At 48.4% G+C, this 24,082-nt stretch overlaps 1 protein-coding gene across 1 annotated transcript in view; it reads right to left on the reverse strand.

The window, feature by feature from the left end:
• Nucleotides 1-16,263, reverse strand: part of LOC119978355 (rasGAP-activating-like protein 1) — a 398,828-nt gene extending 382,565 nt beyond the window's left edge. The window contains exons 1-2 of the mRNA XM_038819933.1: nt 15,760-16,263; nt 15,369-15,425 (exon numbers count right to left, since the gene is read on the reverse strand). Of these exons, the coding sequence (XP_038675861.1) occupies nt 15,369-15,425; nt 15,760-15,824 (122 nt within the window). The 5' untranslated portion in view covers nt 15,825-16,263. The remainder of the gene's footprint in view (nt 1-15,368; nt 15,426-15,759) is intronic.
• Between the last annotated feature and the right edge of the window lie 7,819 nt (nt 16,264-24,082).

Consider the following 24,082-nt stretch of genomic DNA (forward strand, 5'->3'; position numbering starts at 1 on the left):
TATGTGACCCAGAGTTTTGCTGGGTACAGCATACCAAAACGTACTTTGTTCTTATAGAGAGCTGCTTTCGCTCTGTTGAACTCCGCCCGTCTCTTAGCTATGTCCGCTCCAAAATCCTCGTAGATTCGGATGGCGTGCCCGTCCCAATTGCAGGCTCTATTCTCCTTGGCCCAGCGCAGGATTGTCTCCCTATCCCGGTACCGGTGCAGTCTGGCTATAACTGCTCTCGGTTTTTTCCCCTTCCTTGGGCTTCGGGCGCAGTGACCGATGAGCTCTGTCCATTTCCGGTGGGGTGGGAAAAGTTTCCCGCCCCACTAAGGAGCCCAGCATCGCAGCCACGAATGTTGTGGGATTTCTACCCTCTATCCCCTCTGGCAGGCCCACTATCTTGATATTTTGCCTTCTCGAGCTGATCTCCTGGTCGTCTACCCTGCCCTTCAGGCTCCCCTGTGTTGCACTCAGTTTCACCATTCCCCTCTCCAGGGATATGACCCGGTCGCTCGCGTCAGTCGCTGCCTTCTCCAGCTCTTTAATGGTTGCCCCCTGGGCTTCCAGTATCTTCCCTTGGGCTTCCAGTATCTTCCCTTGGGCATCCACTTTCTTCTCCAATCTGGTCAGAACCTGCTGCACCCCTGACATGGCCCTGGTCACTGCTGCCTGTGCTGCGGCCTCTGCGTCTGCTTTTAACTCTGCCTTGAATGCCTGCAGCTGCTCCCTCACCACCTCGGCAAAGGCTTCCTTCCAATTCACGCCCCCCTCTAACCCCAGGGGAGAGGTTGCCCGCCCGTCCAGCTCTTCTGGATGCGGCGAAGCATCCTTCCCGCCGCTTCGCGTGTTGACTCGTTCGCCCGAGCTGGCTTTCCCTTTGCCCAGTCTACTTCCGGTGCCCCCTTTCTCTTGGCTCCTTTCTGGCACTTTTTTCTCCCCCTTCCCCTTCATCTTTTCTTCTCTCCTTGTTCTTCTTTTTCCCCCTTTTCCGCACCCTATTTTTATTTTATTTATTATTATATATCTATATATGTATATATATATATATATATATATATATATATATTTTTTTTTTTTTTTTTAAATTTATTTCCCCTACCCCTTTTCTCTTTACCAGTTTTCTTTTGGGAAGAACAGAAATACAAGTCTCTTTTTTCTTTTTTCCCCACTCAACCAGGAGAGAGAGTCCCTTTGTCTTTGCCACGTGGTGGTCACAGCAGTTGGGGGGGGGGGAGGGGCGAGTGGGCCGGTGGTCGCTGCTGGTTGGGGGGGGGGGGGGGTCCCCGCTGCTGGCTGGGGGGGGGGGGGTTGTGTCCCCGCTGCTGGCTGGGGGGGGGGGGGGTTGTGTCCCCGCTGCTGGCTGGGGGGGGGGGGGGGGGTTGTGTCCCCGCTGCTGGCTGGGGGGGGGGGGTTGTGTCCCCGCTGCTGGCTGGGGGGGGGGGGTTGTGTCCCCGCTGCTGGCTGGGGGGGGGGGGGTCCCCGCTGCTGGCTGGGGGGGGGGGGGGGGGTCCCCGCGGCTGGCTGGGGGGGGGGGGGGTCCCCGCTGCTGGCTGGGGGGGGGGGGGAAGAGAAGAGGGGCCGCCGCCGCCGCACCGCTCCTGGCCCGCGTGGGGGGGGGGGGGGGAGAGAAGAGGGGCCGCCGCCGCCGCACCGCTCCTGGCCCGCGTGGGGGGGGGGGGGAGAGAAGAGGGGCCGCCGCCGCCGCACCGCTCCTGGGTCGCGTGGGGGGGGGGAGAGAAGAGGGGCCGCCGCCGCCGCCGCACCGCTCCTGGCCCGCGTGGGGGGGGGGGGGGGGGGGGAGGGAGAGGGGATGGACCTGCTGCTGTTGGGCCCCCCTGTCGCCGCTCCGGCTCCTCCGCTCCGGCTCCTCCGCTCCCGCTCCGGCTCCGGCTCCTCGGCTCCGGCTCCTCGGCTCCCGCTCCGGCTCCTCGGCTCCTCCGCTCCGGCTCCTCGGCTCCTCCGCTCCGGCTCCTCGGCTCCTCCGCCCCGGCTCCTCGGCTCCTCCGCCCCGGCTCCTCGGCTCCTCCGCTCCGGCTCCTCGGCTCCTCCGCTCCGGCTCCTCGGCTCCGGCTCCTCGGCTCCCGCTCCGGCTCCTCCGCCGGCGCTCCTCCTCCCGACATCGTGTTTCTAACCACGTATTGTCCAAGGCCGCCCTGGTGGCGGGCGGGGGGGTTCGAGCAGCAGAGGGGGCCTCTCGAGCAGCCGGGGCAGCAATCGGGTGGATCGGATCTGCAGGCGCGCTCCATCTCGGGGGAGGCCTACATTTTTGATGTCGCTTCGCAGTCCGCCGTGTGCATGCGCGGACGCCTGACTGGACGTGCGGGGGCTGTTTCCTCAGCCAGATCTGCGAGCAGCTCCCTGGGGCCCTGCTGGCCCCGTGCAGGTAGGAGAATCGCTCTTGACTTTTTGAAGGAAAGTCAAGAGCGAAACGCCAGCGTTTTTACGCTGGTGTGAGGACATAGCCCCAGGCTATTTTGCATTCAAAATCACTGACCTCGTGTAATAAATCCGGGCTTCTAGAACATAGAACATAGAACAGTACAGCACAGAACAGGCCCTTCGGCCCTCGATGTTGTGCCGAGCAATGATCACCCTACTCAAACCCACGTATCCACCCTATACCCGCAACCCAACAACTCCCCCCCTTAACCTTACTATTAGGACACTACGGTCACTTTAGCATGGCCAATCCACCTAACCCGCACATCTTTGGACTGTGGGAGGAAACCGGAGCACCCGGAGGAAACCCACGCACACACGGGGAGGACGTGCAGACTCCGCACAGACAGTGACCCAGCCAGGAATCGAACCTGGGACCCTGGAGCTGTGAAGCATTTATGCTAACCACCATGCTACCGTGCTCGGCCCTTTTCTGCTGCTCTCTCCAGCAATGGATCCCAGCTCAGGCCTTCCGCTGTCCCTTGATTCTGACCATGTGTGCCTTCTCCCTGCACCCTCAATGACAAAGATATCCACCATTTCTCTTTTCACCTTGCTCCTTTTCTCTCATTTCCTCAAAACATATTTATTTTCAACCACGCATTTGTTCAGCACTACTAAATCGTCTATTTTTCACTCTCCCACAAGAAGTGTCCTTTAATTATATTAGACACCTTTAGGCACCTGTACAAATGCAAATATCTTCAGCTGCTTCACCAATAATCTTTCCTGCAACTTTAGGTCAGGAGAGGGTTGTTCCTCTATGAATCTACAATCTATAACTCCATGCACCATCCTCCAAGCCTTGGTAAAGCAGGATTTGGACAGCACGCAGGAGGGGCGGGATGCTCCGACCCCCCGCCGGGTCGGAGAATCCTCGGGGGGTGGCGCGAATCCCGCCCTGCCGCCCCGACGCCGGCTGCTGTATTCTCCGGCGCCGGTTTTCGAGTGGGGCAGAGTTCACACCACGCCGGTCGGGGTTCGTTGTCAGCGCCCCCCCCCCCCCCCCCCCCCCCCCCCTCCCCGGCAATTCTTCGGGCCTCAATGGGCCGAGCGGCTGTCGGTTTTTGGCCAGTCCCGCCGGCGTGGGTTAGGCATGGTCCCACACGGCGGGGCCTGGCTGGTACGTCGGCTGGGGCAGCCCTCGGGGGGAACGCGGGTGGATCCAACCCTCGGGGGGGGGGGGCACGGTGGCCTGGCCCGCGATCGGGGCCCACCGATCTGCAGGCGGGCCTGTGGCATGGGGGCACTCCTTCCTTCCGCGCCGGCCCCTTTAGGGCTCCGCCACGGCAGGTGTGGAACTGACACCCCCTGCGCATGCGGCAGAATATGCCGGCGGTTCCGCCTATGTGCGGAATCACGCCGGCCCTTTGGCGCATGCGCGGACTCACACAGTCCCTTTGGCACCGGCTTACCCCTCCAGCGTCCACCTAGCCCCCGGAAGTGCGGAGGATTCCGTTACTTCCGGTCGGCCCGACTCCGGAGTGGATCGCACCATTTGCGACGCCAGTGTCGGGCCATCGCGCCAATTCCAGAGAATCCCGCTGCAGGTTTTTGCTCACAGGTAGCAGCTAACATTCATGCCACATAAGTGACAGAAAATTGGCCAATCCACCTAACCTGCAATTCTTTGGACTGTGGGAGGAAACCGGAGCACCCGCAGGAAACCCATCCAGACACAGGGAGAAAGTGCAAACTCCACACAGACAGTCACTCAAGGCTGAACCCGGGTCCCTGGCGCTGAGGCAACAGTGCTAACCACTGTGCTACTGTTGCTGAAGAAATAACAGTGCGTTTCAATTAACAAGGCAAATACGATTTACGTTTGAAACATGAGTCACATTGCAATCATCATAAAAATGTAGTTCTATGGTTCTTGCAATTTTTAATGTTTTTGTGACAGCACGGTGGCGCAGTGGGTTAGCCCTGCAGCCTCACGGCGCCGAGATCCCAGGTTTGATCCCGGCTCTGGGTCACTGTCTGTGTGGAGTTTGCACATTCTCCCCGTGTTTGCGTGGGCTTCGGCCCCACAACACAAAGATGTGCAGGATAGGTGGATTAGCCACGCTAAATTGCCCCTTAATTGGAAAAAATGAATTGGGAACTCTAAATTTATTTTTAAAAACATTTTTAAATGTTTTTAATTCTTGCATTCCACAATATGTGGATGAATGATCTGACACATAACTAGGACAAAAGAATTCTTAAAAATTCTTTAAGGTTCTGTACCAGGGCAGGACAATAAGGAGATGAAGTCAGACCAGTGCATGCAATGTACTTTTGCACTAACATTATAAGAAGGATACTATGGGATGCAGGTAGCTTCCTTGTATTCCCTGATAAGCAAATTCCCAATTCTCAGCTGAATAGATGTGAGCTTCTGAGGCACCAGCAGGTAAACTGATCTGTGCAATTCTTATGTGTTTTTTGTAGCCATTTCAAAAACGTAATTGGCTTCCCCAGGGTGTTCAATCTGATACCTTTTATCTGATTAAACATTTAATCTGCATTATAAACCCTTCGACCAGTCTGATTATATCTACTCTGTCCCATCCTTTCATAATTTTAAACATCTCTGTTTAATCAACCCATAATCCCCTGTTCCATCAAACAGATTGGACATGAACAAATTCAGAACATTTTAAACAGAAAGGAAGTCTGCAATTCATCTTCAAGCCAATTCTGGTGCTTATGCGTCCATTAAGAAAATGAAGACTGCAATCCAATTCAACAGTGTTTTTGCTTCAAATTGCTAAAAGACCCAAGGGCAGCATCGGTGAGATTTCCGCACTTGTACTAATTGCTGGAAGAGCTTTATTGCCAGGAGCTGTGACATCATCACCCTGGTATTAGTTGGAAACATGAAATTCTATCACCTTTCTGATTTAGTACCAGCAGGAAGAAGTCAGCCTGCCGTTCAAAGTGATGGATTAGCAGTCATAGCAACCTCCATTCAGTCCTCCTGCGACACTGATGGTGATGATACCATACCAGCTGGCCTTATCCCTATCACAGAAGCTTTACCAGGTACTCGACTAGCCTCTTGAATCTGCGGATTTCAGATTTTAGGTATCAGATTTAACACCCTGGGGAAGCCAATTACGTTTTTGAAGTGGCTACAAAAAACACATAAGAACTGTACAGATCAGTTTTGTGCCTCAGAAGCTCACATCTGTCCAGCTGAGAATTGGAGAGCAAAATTGGTGGAAGTTTCCAACAACGGGTATTACATTTTTAAAAGACGTTGTTAGGCTCTTGTTGCTTCACAATCTAAAGGTCCATTCGAAAAATCCAACAGGATAAACAGATTTACATTGAAAGTTTCCTGGTTTTTGCCTTTATAGTGTATTGATTCGGAGATGGGTGTACACTCTGAATTCCGCAAGTGAGGAATGGGTGCCATTCAGTGGCTTTGACTTACTTTATGTTTAAATTGATGGCCAATTGTCTGGTTGTGAAAAACACCTGACAGAAATGAGATCCTGTCACCTTTCAGACGCGGCGCTTGGCATGTGATGATTAGAAGACTTGAAAATACTAAATAGATTGGGTCAGATTTTGCTGAACAATGAATGTGGTTGACCATTTTTAAGGGGAATTGTGAATCTTCAGATGTTGCTGACCGATTTGTGAAGTTCCGCCACTGGTTTTGCCAGCTTGTCCTTAACCATCCCATGAGTTGCAGGAAATTGCCACTTTTGTACATTAATCGCCCATTAAACTCGCCACAGAAAGTTAAATCTTGTAATTAGTAGTGTAACTTATCATTTAAACGCCATGATAATTGGTAATGATTGCCAATCAACCTCTCTTGCCCAGAATGTGAACAGTAAAGTATGTGTCGAGTCTCATCCCCTTAAGTTGCGAATGGCTTATGATGTTTGTAAAATTGTCAAATTTTAATTTAATTTTTACAATTTTTAACATTTTTAAGTTATAATCTTTATTGTCACAAGTAGGCTTATATTAACACTGCAATGAAGTTACTGTGAAAATCCCCCAGTCGCCACACTCCGGCTCCTGTTCGGGTACACAGAGGGAGAATTCAGAATGTCCAAATTACCTAACAGCACGTCCTTCGGGACGTGTGGGAGGAAACTCCGGAGCACCCGGAGGAAACCCACACAGACACAGGGAGAAAGTGCAGACTCCGCACAGACAGTGACCCAAGCCGGGAATCGAACCTGGGACCCTGATGCTGTGAAGCAACAGTGTTAACCACTGTGCTACCGTGCCGCCCAGTTTAATATTTTAATGAGTTCCTCATGTTCCCTTTCGGCCTCCTTTTTTCCTGTCTCTTTATTCAATCTTTTATCCCCTCTATTTATTTATTTTCCTGCACCTGATTTGGCATTAATTTCACCCACTCCAAACCATCCTCCTTCTCAGCCCTTCCTCTGTTCATTTCCCAATCCTTAACTCTCTCATTGGTTGAGGAGAGATACACTGGCCCACATTTTGTCAGGGGTACCTAGTCCTGTAGCCGGGACCAAAAAGGAAATCCAAGCCCAGACTGATGGCTGGTGGGACACTGGGCTGCCAATTTAGAGGACACCACCGCAACTGCCATCCAGTTGAGCATGTTGGCCTCCCTCTTACAGCTACTGGCCCAATCAGAGTGCTGGCAGCCAGCAACCATGGCAGCACCACTGGTTGAGAGAGCCGCTGTTCAGCCAGCAGGAAGAAGCGGAGGCCGCTTCCAAGTTGAGACACCTTTCAAGGCCAAGTTTGTTTCTTTTTGTTTACCCTGCCAGGCCTAGGCAGACAGGCTCCAGTGATCGTGAGGCGGCAAAACCTCTAGGGCTGCCTCCTTAGACAGGGAGGGTGGCCATTGCCAACAGGGGGACAACTCCATGTGCCATGGAGCAGCACTAAAGGAGACCCCATCCCACCAAGGCCACCCCCACCCCACCAAACCCCCAGGATTTACCTGGTGGTCTCCCCACACAGCGGCAACCCCAGCTAACACTGGTAAAATATTGGCAATCGGGAAGTGACCCTTACTTGCATGAATTGGCCACCTACCGCCAGTATACAGGCAGTTACACCACTGAGGTTGCTGTCCCTGAAATAATCCCATGTCGGTGGGAAGGCGTCAGGTTCCCTTCCAATTCTCTCTGCTGCCATTTTATGAGGCCTCAAATCTCCCTTTCTGCTGGTAAAATCTAGCCCACTGTTTCTCCTGAGGTTCACCAAGGTCCAAGGTGCCCTGATTCCCTCACCATGTAACCAGCTCACATTCCCAGAAACAGTGAGCAAGAAAAGTAATAAATCTAAACATGCAAGAACAACACTAACAAAGGGAGATGACCTGCTGCAAAAATATTTGGCCATTAAATTTGGCCCTTCATCTCCTTTAATTAACAGTCAACATTGATGAACCTGACAGGCTGCATTCCTTACTGGGCAGCATGCTCGAGTGGACATTGATCCCTAAAGGACAGCATTCCTGACTTCAGTCCACATTCAGATAATAAGCATTGAAAAACAAATATGTGCATTGCAGAAAGCAATAAAGTACAGAGAACCAGAAAACTAAACATTGTACTTTGGCAATTTATTTTCTTGCAACGTCAAGAGACTTCCATTAAATCCCGATAGTGCGTTTGGCCTATCGATTCCGCACCGACCCTCTGAAACGGCACCCTACCTCGGCCCACTCCCCCTCCCTATCCCCTTAACCCCACATCCTTGGACACTAAGGGCAATTTAGCATGGCCAATTCACCTAACATGCACATCTTCGGACTGTGGGAGGAAACCGGAGCACCCGGAGGAAACCCACACAGACACGGGGGGAATGTGCAAACACAGTCACCCAAGGCCGGAATTGAATCCAGGTCCCTGGCGCTGTGAGGCAACAATGCTAACAACTGTGCCACCTTGTACCAAAGCATTGGGAATAATGAGTAAAATACATCAGAGTAACTGAAACTACGAGAAGAGAGTGAAATAAAAGATGTCTGTGCCTGAAAAGAGAATTTAAATCTTTTTAAAAAACAAAAATGAATGTTACTTTTCTAAATCCTGAAAGATGTGCTGTTAGGTGAATTGGACATTCTGAATTCTCTCTCAGTGTACCCGAACAGGCGCCGGAGTGTGGTGACTAGGGAGATTTTCACAGTAACTTAATTTCAGTGTTAATGTAAGCCTACTTGTGACACTAATAAAGATTATTATTATTACCTTGGAAAGGAGAAATTAAGGGTCTAATGAGGGACAAGGAAGTCTTGCCTGGTACACAATGAGGAAAGTAGCAGCAAATCTTTAAACGACAAGGGTTTCCCCTCGATCCTGTACAGGATGAATAAGCACAGTGAAATGCTGCCAGGCCTCTTCCCTTCTATTGTCTTCGAAATTACTGCTTGGGACACAGAATACGACAGCAGATTCAGTAATAACAATGGGCTTGGTTTCCTAATTGGCCAATGGTCTGAGCTCTTGTCATAATGGATAGTGCCGTACTGGAATATTTAAATCCCAACAATTATTTTCACCAAAACACAAGTAGTGAGTGGAAAGTCCAACCCAATAGTTCGGTCAGGCATGGTGTCAAAAGTCTTCATTCCTCCCCCACCTCCTCCCCCTACCCCAACTGTTGTTGAAGGGTACAGCCGAATTCCTAGTTAACTGTGTTTATTATTGCAGCTTTGTCTGCTTGAGAAAGGTCCTTCAGGCAAAGTAAGCTCACGCATGTCCAGTCACCGCTCTCCTTTCCCTCTAAAAAATTAGCATTCAAAAAGCCGATGGCAATTCTATCAAGTTTTTTTTTCATAGAATTTACAATGCAGAAGGGGGCTATTTGGCCCATCGAGTCTGCACCGGCCCTTGGAAAGAGCACCCTACCCAAACCCACACCCCCAACCCTCCCAGCAACCCAGTAACCCCGCCCAACCTTTTTGAACACTAAGGGCAATTTAGCATGGCCAGTTCACCTAACCTGCACATCTTTGGACTGTGGGAGGAAACTGGAGCACCCGGAGGAAAGCCACCCAGACACGGAGAGAACGTGCAAACTCCGCACAGACAGTGACCCAAGCCAAGACTCGAAGCTGGGACCCTGGAGCTGTGAAGCAACTCTGCTAAACACTGTGCCACCGTGCTGCTATTAACATAATTTGGCGCAAAATTCAATTAAGCCAAGAGGTAAAGAAAAAACAAAAGTCGATGAGTCCCAAGACTAAAAAAATGATTGGAAACTAAGGCATTACTGCTTTTGTTCCTGGCATTAACAAACCGTATATTATGCTACATCTCAATTATAAATAGTCATGCATGAAGGCCCTGCTGCCAGTCACTGCCAACCATAATCACAGGATTTCAACTACACTGCTTCTCACCTGTCCAATTAGGTGAGTAATATTGCAATATACATTGGTGCTATGTGTCTATCAACATCACCACCTGGGGATTGATGTGCAACATTTAAACATGTTTTATTAAAAAACCACAATTAAGAATAATTATCAGGCACCAATACTTAATGTTGCTACAGATACATTACCTACTAATTTTACCAACAAAACTTAAAACCCGTAACAGCAAATTCTGTCCAGAGAAGCAGCTTTCAATGTCAGTGGCCAATCGTGCCACACAAACGGTAGGTGGAATTAACCTCTATGTCCGTGCTAATAACATAAGGGGCAGCACGGTAGCATTGTGGATAGCACAATGGCTTCACAGCTCCAGGGTCCCAGGTTCGATTCCGGCTTGGGTCACTGTCTGTGCGGAGTCTGCACATCCTCCCCGTGTGTGCGTGGGTTTCCTCCGGGTGCTCCGGTTTCCTCCCACAGTCCAAAGATGTGCAGGTTAGGTGGATTGGCCATGATAAATTGCCCTTAGTGTCCAAAATTGCCCTTAGTGTTGGGTGGGGTTACTGGGTTATGGGGATAGGGTGGAGGTGTTGACCTTGGGCAGGGTGCTCTTTCCAAGAGCTGGTGCAGACTCGATGGGCCGAATGGCCTCCTTCTGCACTGTAAATTCTATGATAATGGATCAGATAGAGAGACTGTTTCAGGACCCTATGTCTTCTTCCTTTTAAATCCCAACCTGGCATGAAGCCTGCCTGGTATTATGCATCCAAATGTTGTTGATGTGGTGCAAGTTGTGAAGGTGGTGCAAAGGGCTTTCAACCTCACCAGATATTGTACAACATATTAATCTAGCTTTTGAATGAAACATTTATCTTATTAGTCTATGTTATATTGCTAGATCTTCAAAACAATTCAGGAACAATACTGGTCTTGATTGAAACTTCAAAGGATAAACACCATCCCGTGTTTTCTCTTTACAGATGCTGACGGACCTGTTATGTATTTTCAACATTTTTTGTTTATGCCTGATCATTTCTGATTTGTTTGCCAAACACACAAGAATGAGGATCATATTCAAAAGCAACCCATTGAACAGCTGACCTGCCTCACTAAGGAAACTTAGCCATGAGATTATTGCTGATTTGTCTATTCAATCTCTTCTCATAGCTGTTCCATTCGGTGATGTCTGACTTTTGTCTGGTGCTCCATCTCCCAAAGTTCTTCCTATTGCTCGATTTACCAATTTTACTTCCGATTGTTATTCCATTTTGTGATTTTGCTGCTGTTGTTTGGATCCAGAATTTACCTCTCTGCGACTGAGAATCCCTAACCCGACCTTTGGTAAATCATAAATCCTTTTTCAGGCACAGGAGCTGGGCCCAGATGTACTATGTATTATGCTTTGCACAAATCTAATTATAACTCAAGTTAATGATGTATTTTGAAATAATTACTCACTCAAAAACAAAAACTGGAAAACTTTAGCGCCTAGGGAGAGGACACATAACGTACATTTTAGATGTGCACCCATCTTCCAAGCTGAAAAATAAACTGTGGAAAATAAGGGTCTAGGAGATATTGCTTTATTTATTTATACACACTCAGTTCTCCCAATGTTTTCTGTAATAATTTTAGGTCTCTTGAATATAGAATTCATTTCTTACTGGACATACAGTGTCATTTCTGAAACCTTGTGCTGAAGCTACAGGTTCCAATCTTATTGAACATCATCTGATCCTTTGATGTCTTTCTCAGCATGTTTAACAACTATGAATTCTGAAAAATGCCTCTGCTTCTGGATAAATACAGTAGAGATTGAGACTCGGGATTAAGATTAAGGTTGTCCTTCCTTGAGAACACTGCCTCCAAATCAGGACAAAGCAACTGTTCAAGCACTTTTCAGAAGAATGAGGATCGTTTTGGTTGGTCGAACACTGAGTAGGAATGATCTCAAACATCACCTACTATTCCTACCTTTTAATTCAAAATCTAAAAGTTGTGAAGGAAAATAAGTCCTTAAAATTGACCGGAATGCACAATTTCTTTAAAGTAAAACTTCAGAAATTCACAAGCCAGTCAGTTGGGGAAAAGCATGTGAGGGGAAATGTTTCCCAGTTAAAGTGGTGTAAAGTTACTCATGAATATCTGAACTCTAGATTACCTGAAGTTATATAGGCAAGCAATATAAAAGGAGCTCTTGATGCTGAAATGTAATTAAGTAAATTACAATCATGGAGCAAACCCATCAAACATCAGAACATAAAAAATAGGAGCAGGAGTACGCATTTTACCCCTCACGCCAGCTTCACCAGTCAATAAGATCATGGCTGATCTTGGGGAGGCAGTGGCATAGTGGTATTGTCACTGGATTAATTATCCAGAGACCCAAAGCCATGTTCTGGGGACCTGGGTTCAAATCCCGCCATAGCAGATGGTGAAATTTGAATACAATAAAAGGTGACCATGAAACCATTGTCGATTGTTGTAAAAACCCATCTGAATGTCATTTAGGGAAGGAAATCGGTCGTCCTTGCATGGTCTGACCTGCATGTGACTCCAGATCCACAGCAATGTGGTTGACTCTTAAATGCTCTCAGGGATGGGCAATAAATGCTGGCCCAGCCGGCAACGCCCAAATCCCATGGAACAAATAAAAAAAAGTGATCTGGTCTTAACCCCACTCTCCTGCCTGTCCCCCCATAACCCTTGACTCCCTTGTCAATCAAACATCTGTCTCACTCAGACTTGAATATATCCATTGACCCACTGCTCTCTGAGGAAGAGAATTCTGCAGACTAACAACCACTTGAGAGAGAAAAACATCTCCGCATATCAGTCTTAAAAGATCTCTTATCCTTAAACTAGAACAAGTGATCGACACAACGTTGGCCGAAAGGCCAGTGCTGTACTGTTCTATGTTATATGTCTCCTGGTTCTAGTCTCCCCCACATATATCACATATATCATTGTGATATCTGCCCTATCAAGTCCCCTCAGGATCCTTTTTGTTTCAGCAAGTTCAACAGTCAGCAATGTGATAATGTCCAGGTAATGTTTTAGTGACGATGGCTGAAGAATAAATGTTTTGTCAGAACAGCTATGAGATATTTTATATCCACAGGGTAATCTGAGATCAGGTTGTACTGGGTACAGATGAAAAGATTAAATGGGTAAATGCTCTGCTCACCTTGGGTTTTTACTGAGCTGAAAAAAGGGGCACGGACAGCCATTTTCCTCCAATTAAATATTGGGTAGGTTGACGCCCATTATTTTCAGTCTCTGCTCCAACCCCCCGATCCCTGGCTACCAACTCCATCCTTTCCATTGGTAACAGACTGTGATTAAATCCATCTGTTCACAACGTTGGTGTCAAATTTGATCCCAAGATAAAATTCTGACCTGCATATTCATGAAATCACAAAGACCACCGGAACTATCCCTGAAACAAGGGCGGCACGGTGGCACAGTGATTAGCTCTGCTGCCTCACAGCATCAGGGACTGTGTGAAGTTTGCACTTTCTCCCTGTATCTGTGTGGGTTTCCTCCGGGTGCTCCGGTTTCCTCCCACAATCCAAAGATGTGACCATAGTAAGAAGTCTTACAACACCAGGTTAAAGTCCAACAGGTTTGTTTCGAATCACTAGGTTTCGGAGCACTATAGACGGTCTATATATATGTTTCTGGAACCTACCTCTTCATTCACCTGAGGAAGGAGCAGTGCTCCGAAAGCTAGTGTTTGAAACAAACCTGTTGGACTTTAACCTGGTGTTGTAAGACTTCTTACTGTGCTCACCCCAGGCCAACGCCAGCATTTCCACATCCAAGATGTGAAGGTTAGGTGGATTGGCCGTACTAAATTGCCTTTAGTGTCCAAAATGTTCGGTGGAGTTAGGGGGAGAGGGTGGGGCATTGGCCTTGATAGGGTGGTCTCTCAGAGAGTCGGTGCAGACACGATGGGCTGAATGGCCTCCTTCTGCACTATAGTGATTCTATGATTCGAATGAAAGGTGGGGCACGCTCAAAGGGCCAAATGGCCTACTCCTGCTGTAAATTGCTATGTTCCTAATGTGGCATATTGCATTTGATGGTTTCCAGTTGTCAACCCGCCAACGATACTGATCTTCCACCATACAGTGCGGGTGCTCTGCACCCATGGAGGCTTTGGAGAGATACAGAAAAGGTTTATCAGGATGTTGCCTGGCATTGAGGGTATTAACTATGAGGAGAGATTGAATAAACTGGGATTGTTTTCCCTAGAGAGATGGAGGCTGAGGGGCGACCTGATAGAAGTTTATAAAATTATTAGGGGCACAGATAGGGTGAACAGTTTGAGGCTTTTTCCCAGGACGGAAATGACAATTACAAGGGAACACACGTTCAAGGTGATTGGGGTAAGGTTCAGTGGTGATGTGTGGGGAAGATTTTTACACAGAGTGTGGTGGTGGCTTGGAATGCACTGCCAAGTGAGGTGGTTGAGGCAGATACGTTAGCGACCTTTAAGACTTATCTGGATAGGCACATGAACAGACGGGGTATAGAAGGGCCTGTTCCTGTGCTGTATTGTTCTTTGTTCACTGCAATTGTCTCCCACAATGTGCCCTCGGCCACAGATGTGGACTGAGCGGCGGTGAGAGTGTGGGTCTGACACGTGGTTTTGGCCACTCCCTGCTCAGCCACCTGTATTCATTCCATAACCAGTTATGGGATATTTCTGTCACCCATTCACACAGCAGGTTTGCTGAAGTGGTGTCCAATGTGCAGACAGATTGGTTACAGAGTGTGAGGGTGGGTTGATCTTTCTGATTAGGTTTACAATACAGAGCTGCGGGGGAGGGAGGTGGCCCCTGAACGCCTTTCATGTTTTTAGTCGACCAGAAACATTATTATTATTTAAGGCGAATTATGCAACTTGGTCATAAACAGAGCAAACAGACGGGGAGGGGCTGTGTAAACACTTCTCCAAGTGTGTGTGCAGGCCTGCTAAGGGGGCAGCTGACAGAGTGGGAACCAGAAGCCCGCTGTTGCCCAGAATGGGATTTTAACTGCCACCCTTCGCCAGCCTGCTGTCAGGAGCGCATTTTACATCTTGTGGCTGTGCATGGATTCAAACAACACAGCGGGCTCGGCTCGCATTGACTGAGCAGACGGAAACCGAGGCTTCTCCACCAAAGCCTCAGATGCACCTGTGCAATTGTACGGCTGCCGGGGAGGGGGTGCAAACGTAGAAGAGGAAATCGACGTAGAAAATAGATGTCTGCAAAGATAAATGTGGATTGCATTCGTCACGAAATGCAAGTCCCAACCTCATTTCCAGCTTCCTCCGTGCAAAGCTTCCCTCCATGCAACAAGTCAGTCAGATTGCCAAATTCCTAGCCATTTCGATGTGCCATTAAGGTTGAAAATGAAAGCTTTTGGGGGGCACATTGCAGACTAATACCGTCAAATTGTCAATGCACTTGTCAGTTAGCCACAGCAAATCCTGGAGTCCCCACACTCCAGCTGCTCCATCCGTACATGAATAATTACTCATATGCAAATATTCTACGAGGGGGCAAATCAAACGCAAAACAAAAGTCTTTGCAAATAGACAGACGCTGGCCATGTCAGGAAAGAGGGGTCAGTCACTCACCTGGCCACTATCTCATTGTCCACTTTGACTATACAGTAAGGGTCACTGGTACCAGACCTGTAAGAAAAGACAGACAGATTTGTGCAATATTAACATTGCATCTGTTTTAAAACAGGCGTCAAAACAACAGCCCTTTGTAAAATCTCCCCCAGTGCAATGCTGGAGGTTATAATAAACAGAGCTTATATTAAACAGAGCTTATAATAAACATAGGTCCTAATAAACAGAGTGTATATTAAACAGAGCTTATATTAAACAGAGCTTATAAAAAAGAGTTTATATTAAACAGAGGTTCCAATAAACAGCTTTTATTGAACAGAGCTTATATTAAACAGAGGCTCTAATAAACATAGTTATTTTAACCAAAGCTGGAATTAAACAGGAAACTTACACGTCCTTCGCTGGTAAATTTCTTCCTTCGATGATACGAAAATACAAGGTTGTGTTTTTTGCCATTTCGGCTGCCAACAATTCAAACTTTCCTGCCTGCCTCCCCGGCGATGTTACAGCAGGTGGCTGAGAGGGCTGGACCTCACTCTGGCTGCTCTCATTCTTAAATCCAACCGCAAACGTTGCTGCTGGATGGCGGGCAGACACTGTAGTCCTGAAGGGGGAATACCTGAATCTCTTCACTCACTCTGGGAATTATCCAAAGTCCGGGTTTTAAAACGATCAGTGAGCAGCAGCTCTCGTGTGGGAGCCCAGACTGACACCCAGAGGGGGTCAGTCACGCTCTCTCTCTCTCTATTCACTGAACAGCATCAATACCCAGGAGTTGGTGCTTGTGAAAACCCTGGCAAAGTGTGTGGGCTGTGTGTCGGATTGGGCAAGGTGTGAATGATAGCAGCAACAAGGCAAGACTCAATGGGGCTGACAGATAAGGAAACAACCCCTTCTGAAGGGAACGTGCTGTTTATTTATGTATCTTGCCCACTACTGGTGACACGGCAGAACTGCGGTGTCAAGAGACAGACACTGGCTGCAACGCCCTCCTTGTTAAATATTCGGTGGCGTGCATCATTAAACAGGGTTTCCGTGACTGGGATTAACGATAGAAATTATCTTTCCGTCACCAGGCTTCACATCAATTGGTGGGAAACACCCGACATTTTTTTTTCCAATAAAACCACGTCCGAAAATCACAATGAACTTTCCCTCACCTTAGATCAGTAAGAACTCTTACAACACCAGGTTAAAGTCCAACAGGTTTCTTTCAAACACTAGCTTTCAGAGCACTGCTCCTTCCTCATTCCTCCTCCTTCCTCCATTCACCTGAGGAAGGAGCTGTGCTCCGAAAGCTAGTGTTTGAAAGAAACCTGTTGGACTTTAACCTGGTGTTGTAAGACTTCTTACTGTGCTCACCCCAGTCCAACGCCGGCATCTCCGCATCACCTTAGATCGCCACCGGGCAAGAGTACAATTGGGGAAAGAGAAGGGGCAGGCAGATGAATGCGTGGCTGGAAAGATGGTGCAAGATGGAGGGAGGGCTTTAGATTTCTGGGACATTGGGGTTAGCTGTGGGGGAGATGGCACCTCTACCAGCTCGATGGATGAGCTGGGACTGAGTTCCTTGCAGCTGCTGTTGGGGTTGGACGGGGTGGGGGAGGTTAAACTAATTTAGCAGGGATGTGGGAACCAAGAGGAAATATTAGGGAGGAGTACCAGGAGGCAAAAAATGCTGGGAGGGACAGAAAACACCAATATGGAGGATGGTAAGTTAATGGGTGAAGTCAGAGGAAGAGAGAAAGTAAAGATGTCCAAATCAGGGTTACTGTGCATATATGTGAATGCACCAAGTATAGAACATGTATGTGAATGCACCAAGTATAGAACATGTATGTGAATGCACCAAGTATAGAACATGTATGTGAATGCACCAAGTATAGAACATGTATGTGAATGCACCAAGTATAGAACATGTATGTGAATGCACCAAGTATAGAACATGTATGTGAATGCACCAAGTATAGAACATGTATGTGAATGCACCAAGTATAGAACATAGAACAGTACAGCACAGAACAGGCCCTTCGGCCCTCAATGTTGTGCCGAGCATTGTCCGAAACCAAGATCAAGGTATCCCCCTCCCTGTCATTCTGGTGTGCTCCATGTGCCTATCCAATAACCGCTTGGAAGTTCCGAAAGTGTCCAACTCCACTATCACAGCAGGCAGTCCATTCCACACCCTAACCACTCTCTGAGTAAAGAACCTACCTTGTATATCCCTCCTATATCTCCCACCCTGAATCTTATAGTTATGCCCCCTTGTAACAGCTACATCCACCCGAGGAAATAGTCTCTGAACGTCCACTCTATCTATCCCCCTCATCATCTTATAAACCTCTATTAAGTCACCTCTCATCCTCCTCCGCTACAAAGAGAAAAGCCCTAGCTCCCTCAACCTTTCCTCATAAGACCTATCCTGCAATCCAGGCAGCATCCTGGTAAATCTCCTTTGCACCCTTTCCAATGCTTCCACATCCTTCCTATAATGAGGTGACCAGAACTGCACACAATACACCAAATGTGGTCTCACCAGGGTCATGTATAGTTGCAGCATAACCCCACGGCTCTTAAACTCAAGCCCCCTGTTAATAAACGCTAACACACTATAAGCCTTCTTCATGGCTCCATCCACTTGAGTGGCAACCTTCAGAGATCTGTGGACATGAACCCCAAGATCTCTCTGTTCCTCCTCATTCCTCAGAGCCCTGCCGTTGACCCTGTAATCCACATTCAAATTTTTTCTACCAAAATGAATCACCTCGCACTTATCAGGGTTAAACTCCATCTGCCATTTTTCGGCCCAGCTCTGCATCCTATCAATGTCTCTTTGCAGCCTACAACAGCCCTCCACCTCATCCACTACTCCACCAATCTTGGTGTCATCAGCAAATTTACTGACCCACTCTTCAGCCCCTCCTCCAAGTCATTGATAAAAATCACAAATAGCAGAGGACCCAGCACTGATCCTTGTGGTACATCGCTGGTCTCCAGTCTGAAAATTTTCCATCCACCACCACCCTCTGTCTTCTATGTGATAGCCAGTTACTTATCCAATTGGCCAAATTTCCCTCTATCCCACACCTCCTTACTTTCTTCATGAGCCGACCATAGGGAACCTTATCAAACGCCTTACTAAAATCCATGTATATGACATCACCTGCTCTACCTTCATCTACACACTTAGTTACCTCCTCAAAGAATACAATCAAATTTGTGAGGCAAGACTTACCCTTCACAAATCCGTGTTGACTATCCCGGATTAAGCTGCATCTTTCCAAATGGTCATAAATCCTATCTTTCAGGACCTTTTCCATTAACTTACCGAACACCGAAGTAAGACTAACTGGTCTATAATTACCAGGGTCATTCCTTTTCCCTTTCTGGAACAGAGGAACAACATTCGCCACTCTCCAGTCCTCTGGCACTATCCCCGTGTACAGCGAGGACTCAAAAATCAAAGCTAAAGGCTCTGCAATTTCATCCCTTGCCTCCCAAAGAATCCTTGGATATATCCCATCTGGCCCAGGGGACTTGTCGACACTCAGGTTTTTCAAAATTGCTAATACATCCTTCCTCAGAACATCTACCTCCTCCAGCCTACCTGCCTGTATCACACTCTCATCCTCAAAAACATGGCCCCTCTCCTTGGTGAACACTGAAGAAAAGTATTCATTCAACACCTCTCCTATATCTTCTGACTCCATGCACAAGTTCCCACTATTGTCTTTGACTGGCTCAACCCTCACCCTGGTCATTCTTTTATTTCTCACATAAGAGTAAAAAGTCTTGGGGTTTTTCTTGATCCAACCCGCCAAGGGCTTCTCTTGCCCCCTCCTAGCTCTCCTAAGCCCTTTTTTTTAGCTCATTCCTTGCTACCTTGTAACCCTCAAGCGACCCAACTGAACCTTGTTTTCTCATCCTTACATACTCTTCCTTTTTCCTCTTGACAAGGCATTCAACTTCTTTTGTGAACCATGGTTCCCTCACACAGTCATTTCCTCCCTGCCTGACAGGGACATACCTATCAAGGACACGCAGTATTTGTTCCTTGAACAAGTTCCACTTTTCATTTGTGCCTTTCCCTGACAGTTTCTGTTCCCATCTTATGCTCCCTAATTCTTGCCTAATCATATCATAATTACCCCTCCCCCAATTATAAACCTTGCCCTGCTGTCTGGCCCTATCCCTCTCCATTGCAATAGTGAAAGACACCGAATTGTTGTCACTATCTCCAATGCGCTTTCCCACAAACAAATCTAACACTTGGCCCGGTTTTTTTATCTAAAGGGAATGGCAGGGAAGGCAGTGCAATGTTCCTCCTGCAGAATGTTTGAGGTGAGGGACGCCGTCAGTGTCCCTGCTGATTTCACCTGTGGGAAGTGCACCCATCTCCAGCTCCACAGAAACCGTGTTATGGAACTGGAGCTGGAGCTGGATGAACTTCAGATCATTCGGGAGGCAGAGGTGGTCATAGATAGTAGCTTCAGGGATGTAGTTACTCCGAAGAATCAAGATAGATGGGTGACGGTGAGAGGGGCTGGGAGGAAGCAGTCAGTGCAGGGATCCTCTGTGGTCGTTCCCCTCAGTAACAAGTATACCGTTTTGGATACTGTTGAGGGGGACGACCTACCAGGGGTAAGCCACGGTGAATGGATCTCCAGCACTGAGTCCGTCCTTGTGGCTCAGAAGGGAAGGAGGGAGAGCAGGAGAGCAATAGTTATTGGGGACTCGATAGTTACAGGGACAGATAGACGGTTCTGTGGCAGCGAAAGAGACTCACGATGGTATGTTGCCTCCCGGGTGCCAGGTTCCATGACATCTTGGGCCGTGTTTTCAGAATCCTTAAGGGGGAGGGGGAACTGTCACAAGTCGTGGTATACATTGGTACCAATGACATAGGTAAGAGAAGGGACGGGGATTTAAAACAGGAATTTAGGGAGCTAGGGTAGAAGCTGAGAGCCAGGACAAACCATGTTGTCATCTCTGGTTTGTTGCCGGTGCCAAGTGCTAGTGAGGTGAGGAACAGGGAGAGAGCAGTTGAAAACGTGGGGGGGGGGGGGGGGGGGGGGGGGTTGTTGGGGTTACGGGTATAGTGTAGATACGTGGGTTTGAGTAGGTGATCATTGCTCGGCACAACATCGAGGGCCGAAGGGCCTGTTCTGTGCTGTACTGTTCTATGTTCTATGTTCTAAATACCTCATAGAGGTACTGGAGCGGTTCAGGCTTGGGCAGGGTTCACCTCCTGGGTAAAACTCCTGTACAACGCTCCCATGGCGAACGTACGGACCAACAACACCAACTCCCAATACTTCCAGCTGCATAGGGGCACCAGACAAGGATGCCCACTGTCCCTGCTGCTGTTCGCTCTAGCGATCGAACCACTAGCAATAGCGCTCAGAACAACAAAAAGCTGGAGGGGGATCTTAAGGGGCGGCAGAGAGCAGAGTCTCACTCGATGCAGATGACCTGCTCCTCAACATCTCGGACCCACAAAGCAGCATGGAAGGAATTATTGTCCTCCGGAAAGAGCTTGGCGCCTTCTCAGGCTACAAACTCAACATGAGTTTGCACTAAGTGCTGAATTTGGTGCATTTGAGTGCTATAGTGAGAGTTTGGTGACTGAGGGAGTTAGGTGAGGAGGGATCAAAGTGCTCCTTTCATTTCATTTACGCAAACAGCAAGAAGGGAGCCAGGAGTTTACAGAGAGTGCAGCTGACTGGGAACAGAGTCGGAGGGCGGAGGCCCAGTTGGTCCACAGGGCAGTTATATTCTGTAAGGTAAGAGGGGATGGAGGCTAGGGCAGTTGCATGCTCCTCCTGTAGGATGTGGGTGGTGAGGGATACCACCGGTGTCCCCGCTGACTATACCTTCGGGAAATGCACCCAACCCCAGCTCCTGGAGCTGGATGAACTTCGGATCATCCGAGAGGCAGAGGGAGTAATAGAGAAGAGTTACAGGGAGGTAAGACAAGAGGTACAGGACAAGAGTAGCTGGGTTACAATCAGGGGAAAGAAAACAAACAGGCAGACAGTGCAGGGATCCCTCGTGGCCATTCCCCTTCAAAACAAGTATACCATTTTGGATGCTGTTGGGGGGGATGACCTACCGGGGGAAGGCCCTAGCGGCCAGGTCCCTGGCACTGAGTCTGGCTCTGGGGCTCAGAAGAGAAGGGGGGAGAATAGAAAAGCAATAATGATAGGAGATAGGGGCAGCATGGTAGCATTGTAGATAGCACAATCGCTTCACAGCTCCAGGGTCCCTGGTTCGATTCCGGCTTGGCTCACTGTCTGTGCAGAGTCTGCACATCCTCCCCGTGTGTGCGTGGGTTTCCTCCGGGTGCACCGGTTTCCTCCCACAGTCCAAAGATGTGCAGGTTAGGTGGATTGGCCATGATAAATTGCCCTTAGTGTCCAAAATTGCCCTTAGTGTTGGGTGGGGTTACTGGGTTATAGGGATAGGGTGGAGGTGTTAACCTTGGGTAGGGTGCTCTTTCCAGGAGCCGGTGCAGACTCGATGGGCCAAATGGCCTCCTTCTGCACTGTAAATTCTATGTAAATTCGATGAGACTCAATGGTTAAAGGGATAGATAGGAGATTCTGTGGTCGCGAGCGAGACTCCAGAAGGTATGTTGCCTCCCAGGTGCCAGGGCCAGGGATGTCTCGGATCATGTCTTCAGGATCCTGAAGGGGGAGGGTGAACAGCTAGAAGTCGTGGTGCACATTGGCACCAATGGTGTAGGTAGGAAAAGGGGTGTGGAGGTAATAAACGAGTTTAGGGAGTTAGGCTGGAAGTTAAAAGCCAGGACAGACAGAGTTGTCATCTCTGGTTTGTTGCCGGTGCCACGTGATAGCGAGGCTAGGAATAGGGAGAGAGTGCAGTTGAACACGTGGCTGCAGGAATGGTGTAGGAGGGAGGGCTTCAGGTATTTGGATAATTGGAGCGCATTCTGGGGAAGGTGGGGCCTGTACAAGCAGGACGGGTTGCATCTGAACCAGAGGGGCACCAATATCCTGGGGGGGAGGTTTTCTAGTACTCTTCGGGAGGGTTTAAACTAATTTGGCAGGGGAATGAGAACTGGACTTGTAGTCCAGCAACCAAGGTAGCCGATATTCAGGACGCCAAATCATGTAGTGAGGCAGTGGGGAAGTTAACACTGACAAAGGAGAGTACTTGCAGGCACGGAGATGGGTTGAAGTCTGTATACTTCAATGCAAGAAGCATCAGGAATAAGGTGGGTGAATGTAAGGCATGGATCGGTACTTGGGACTACGATGCGGTGGCCATCACAGAAACTTGGATAGAAGAAGGGCAGAAATGGTTGTTGGAGGTCCCTGGTTATAGATGTTTCAATTAGATTAGGGAGGGTGGTAAAAGAGGTGGGGGGGTGGCATTGTTAATTAAAGATAGTATAACTGCTGCAGAAAGACAGTTCGAGGAGGATCTGCCTACTGAGGTAGTATGGGTTGAAGTCAGAAATAGGAAAGGAGCAGTCACCTTGTTGGGAGTTTTCTATAGGCCCCCCAATAGCAGCAGAAATGTGGAGGGACAGATTGGGAAACAGATTTTGGAAAGGTGTAGTAGTCACAGAGTAGTAGTCATGGGTGACTTCAACTTCCCAAATATTGAGTGGAAACTCTTTCGATCAAATAGTTTGGATGGGGTGGTGTTTGTGCAGTGTGTCCAGGAAGCTTTTCTAACACAGTATGTAGATTGTCCGACCAGAGGGGAAGCCATATTGGATTTGGTACTTGGTAATGAACCAGGGCAGGTGATAGATTTGTTAGTGGGGAGCATTTTGGAGATAGTGACCACAATTCTGTGACTTTCACTTTAGTAATGGAGAGGGATAGGTGCGTGCAACAGGGCAAGGTTTACAATTGGGGGAAGGGTAAATATGGTGCTGTCAGACAAGAATTGAAGTGTATAAGTTGGGAACATAGGCTGTCAGGGAAGGACACAAGTGAAATGTGGAACTTGTTCAAGGAACAGGTACTGCGGGTCTTTGATATGTATGTCCCTGTCAGGCAGGGAAGAGATGGTCGAGTGAGGGAACCATGGTTGACAAGAGAGGTCGAATGTCTTGTTATATAAGCCTGAGGAAACAAGGTTCAGGCAGGGCGATGGAGGGATACAAGATAGCCTGGAGGGAACTGAAGAAAGGGATTAGGAGAGCTAAGAGAGGGCATGAAAAATCTTTGGTGGGTAGGATCAAGGAAAACTCCAAGGCCATTTACACATATGTGAGAAATATGAGAATGACTAGAGCGAGGGTAGGTCCGATCAAGGACAGTAGCGGGAGATTGTGTATTGAGTCTGAAGAGATAGGAGAGGTCTTGAACGAGTACTTTTCTTCAGTATTTACAAATGAGAGGGGCCGTATTGTTGGAGAGAATAGTGTGAAACAGACTGGTAAGCTCGAGGAGATACTTGTTAGGAAGGAAGATGTGTTGGGCATGCTGAAAAACCTGAGGATAGACAAGTCCCCCGGGGCTGACGGGATATATCCAAGGATTCTATGGGATGCAAGAGATGAAATTGCAGAGCCGTTGGCAATGATCTTTTCGTCCTCACTGTCAACAGGGTTGGTACCAGGGGACTGGAGAGTGGCGAATGTCGTGCCCCTATTCAAAAAAGGGAATAGGGATAACCCTGGGAATTACAGGCCAGTTAGTTTTACTTCGGTGGTAGGCAAAGTAATGGAAAGGGTA

The sequence above is a fragment of the Scyliorhinus canicula genome, chromosome 1 (assembly GCF_902713615.1).
Source record: "Scyliorhinus canicula chromosome 1, sScyCan1.1, whole genome shotgun sequence".
NCBI classification, from domain to species: Eukaryota; Metazoa; Chordata; class Chondrichthyes; order Carcharhiniformes; family Scyliorhinidae; genus Scyliorhinus; species Scyliorhinus canicula.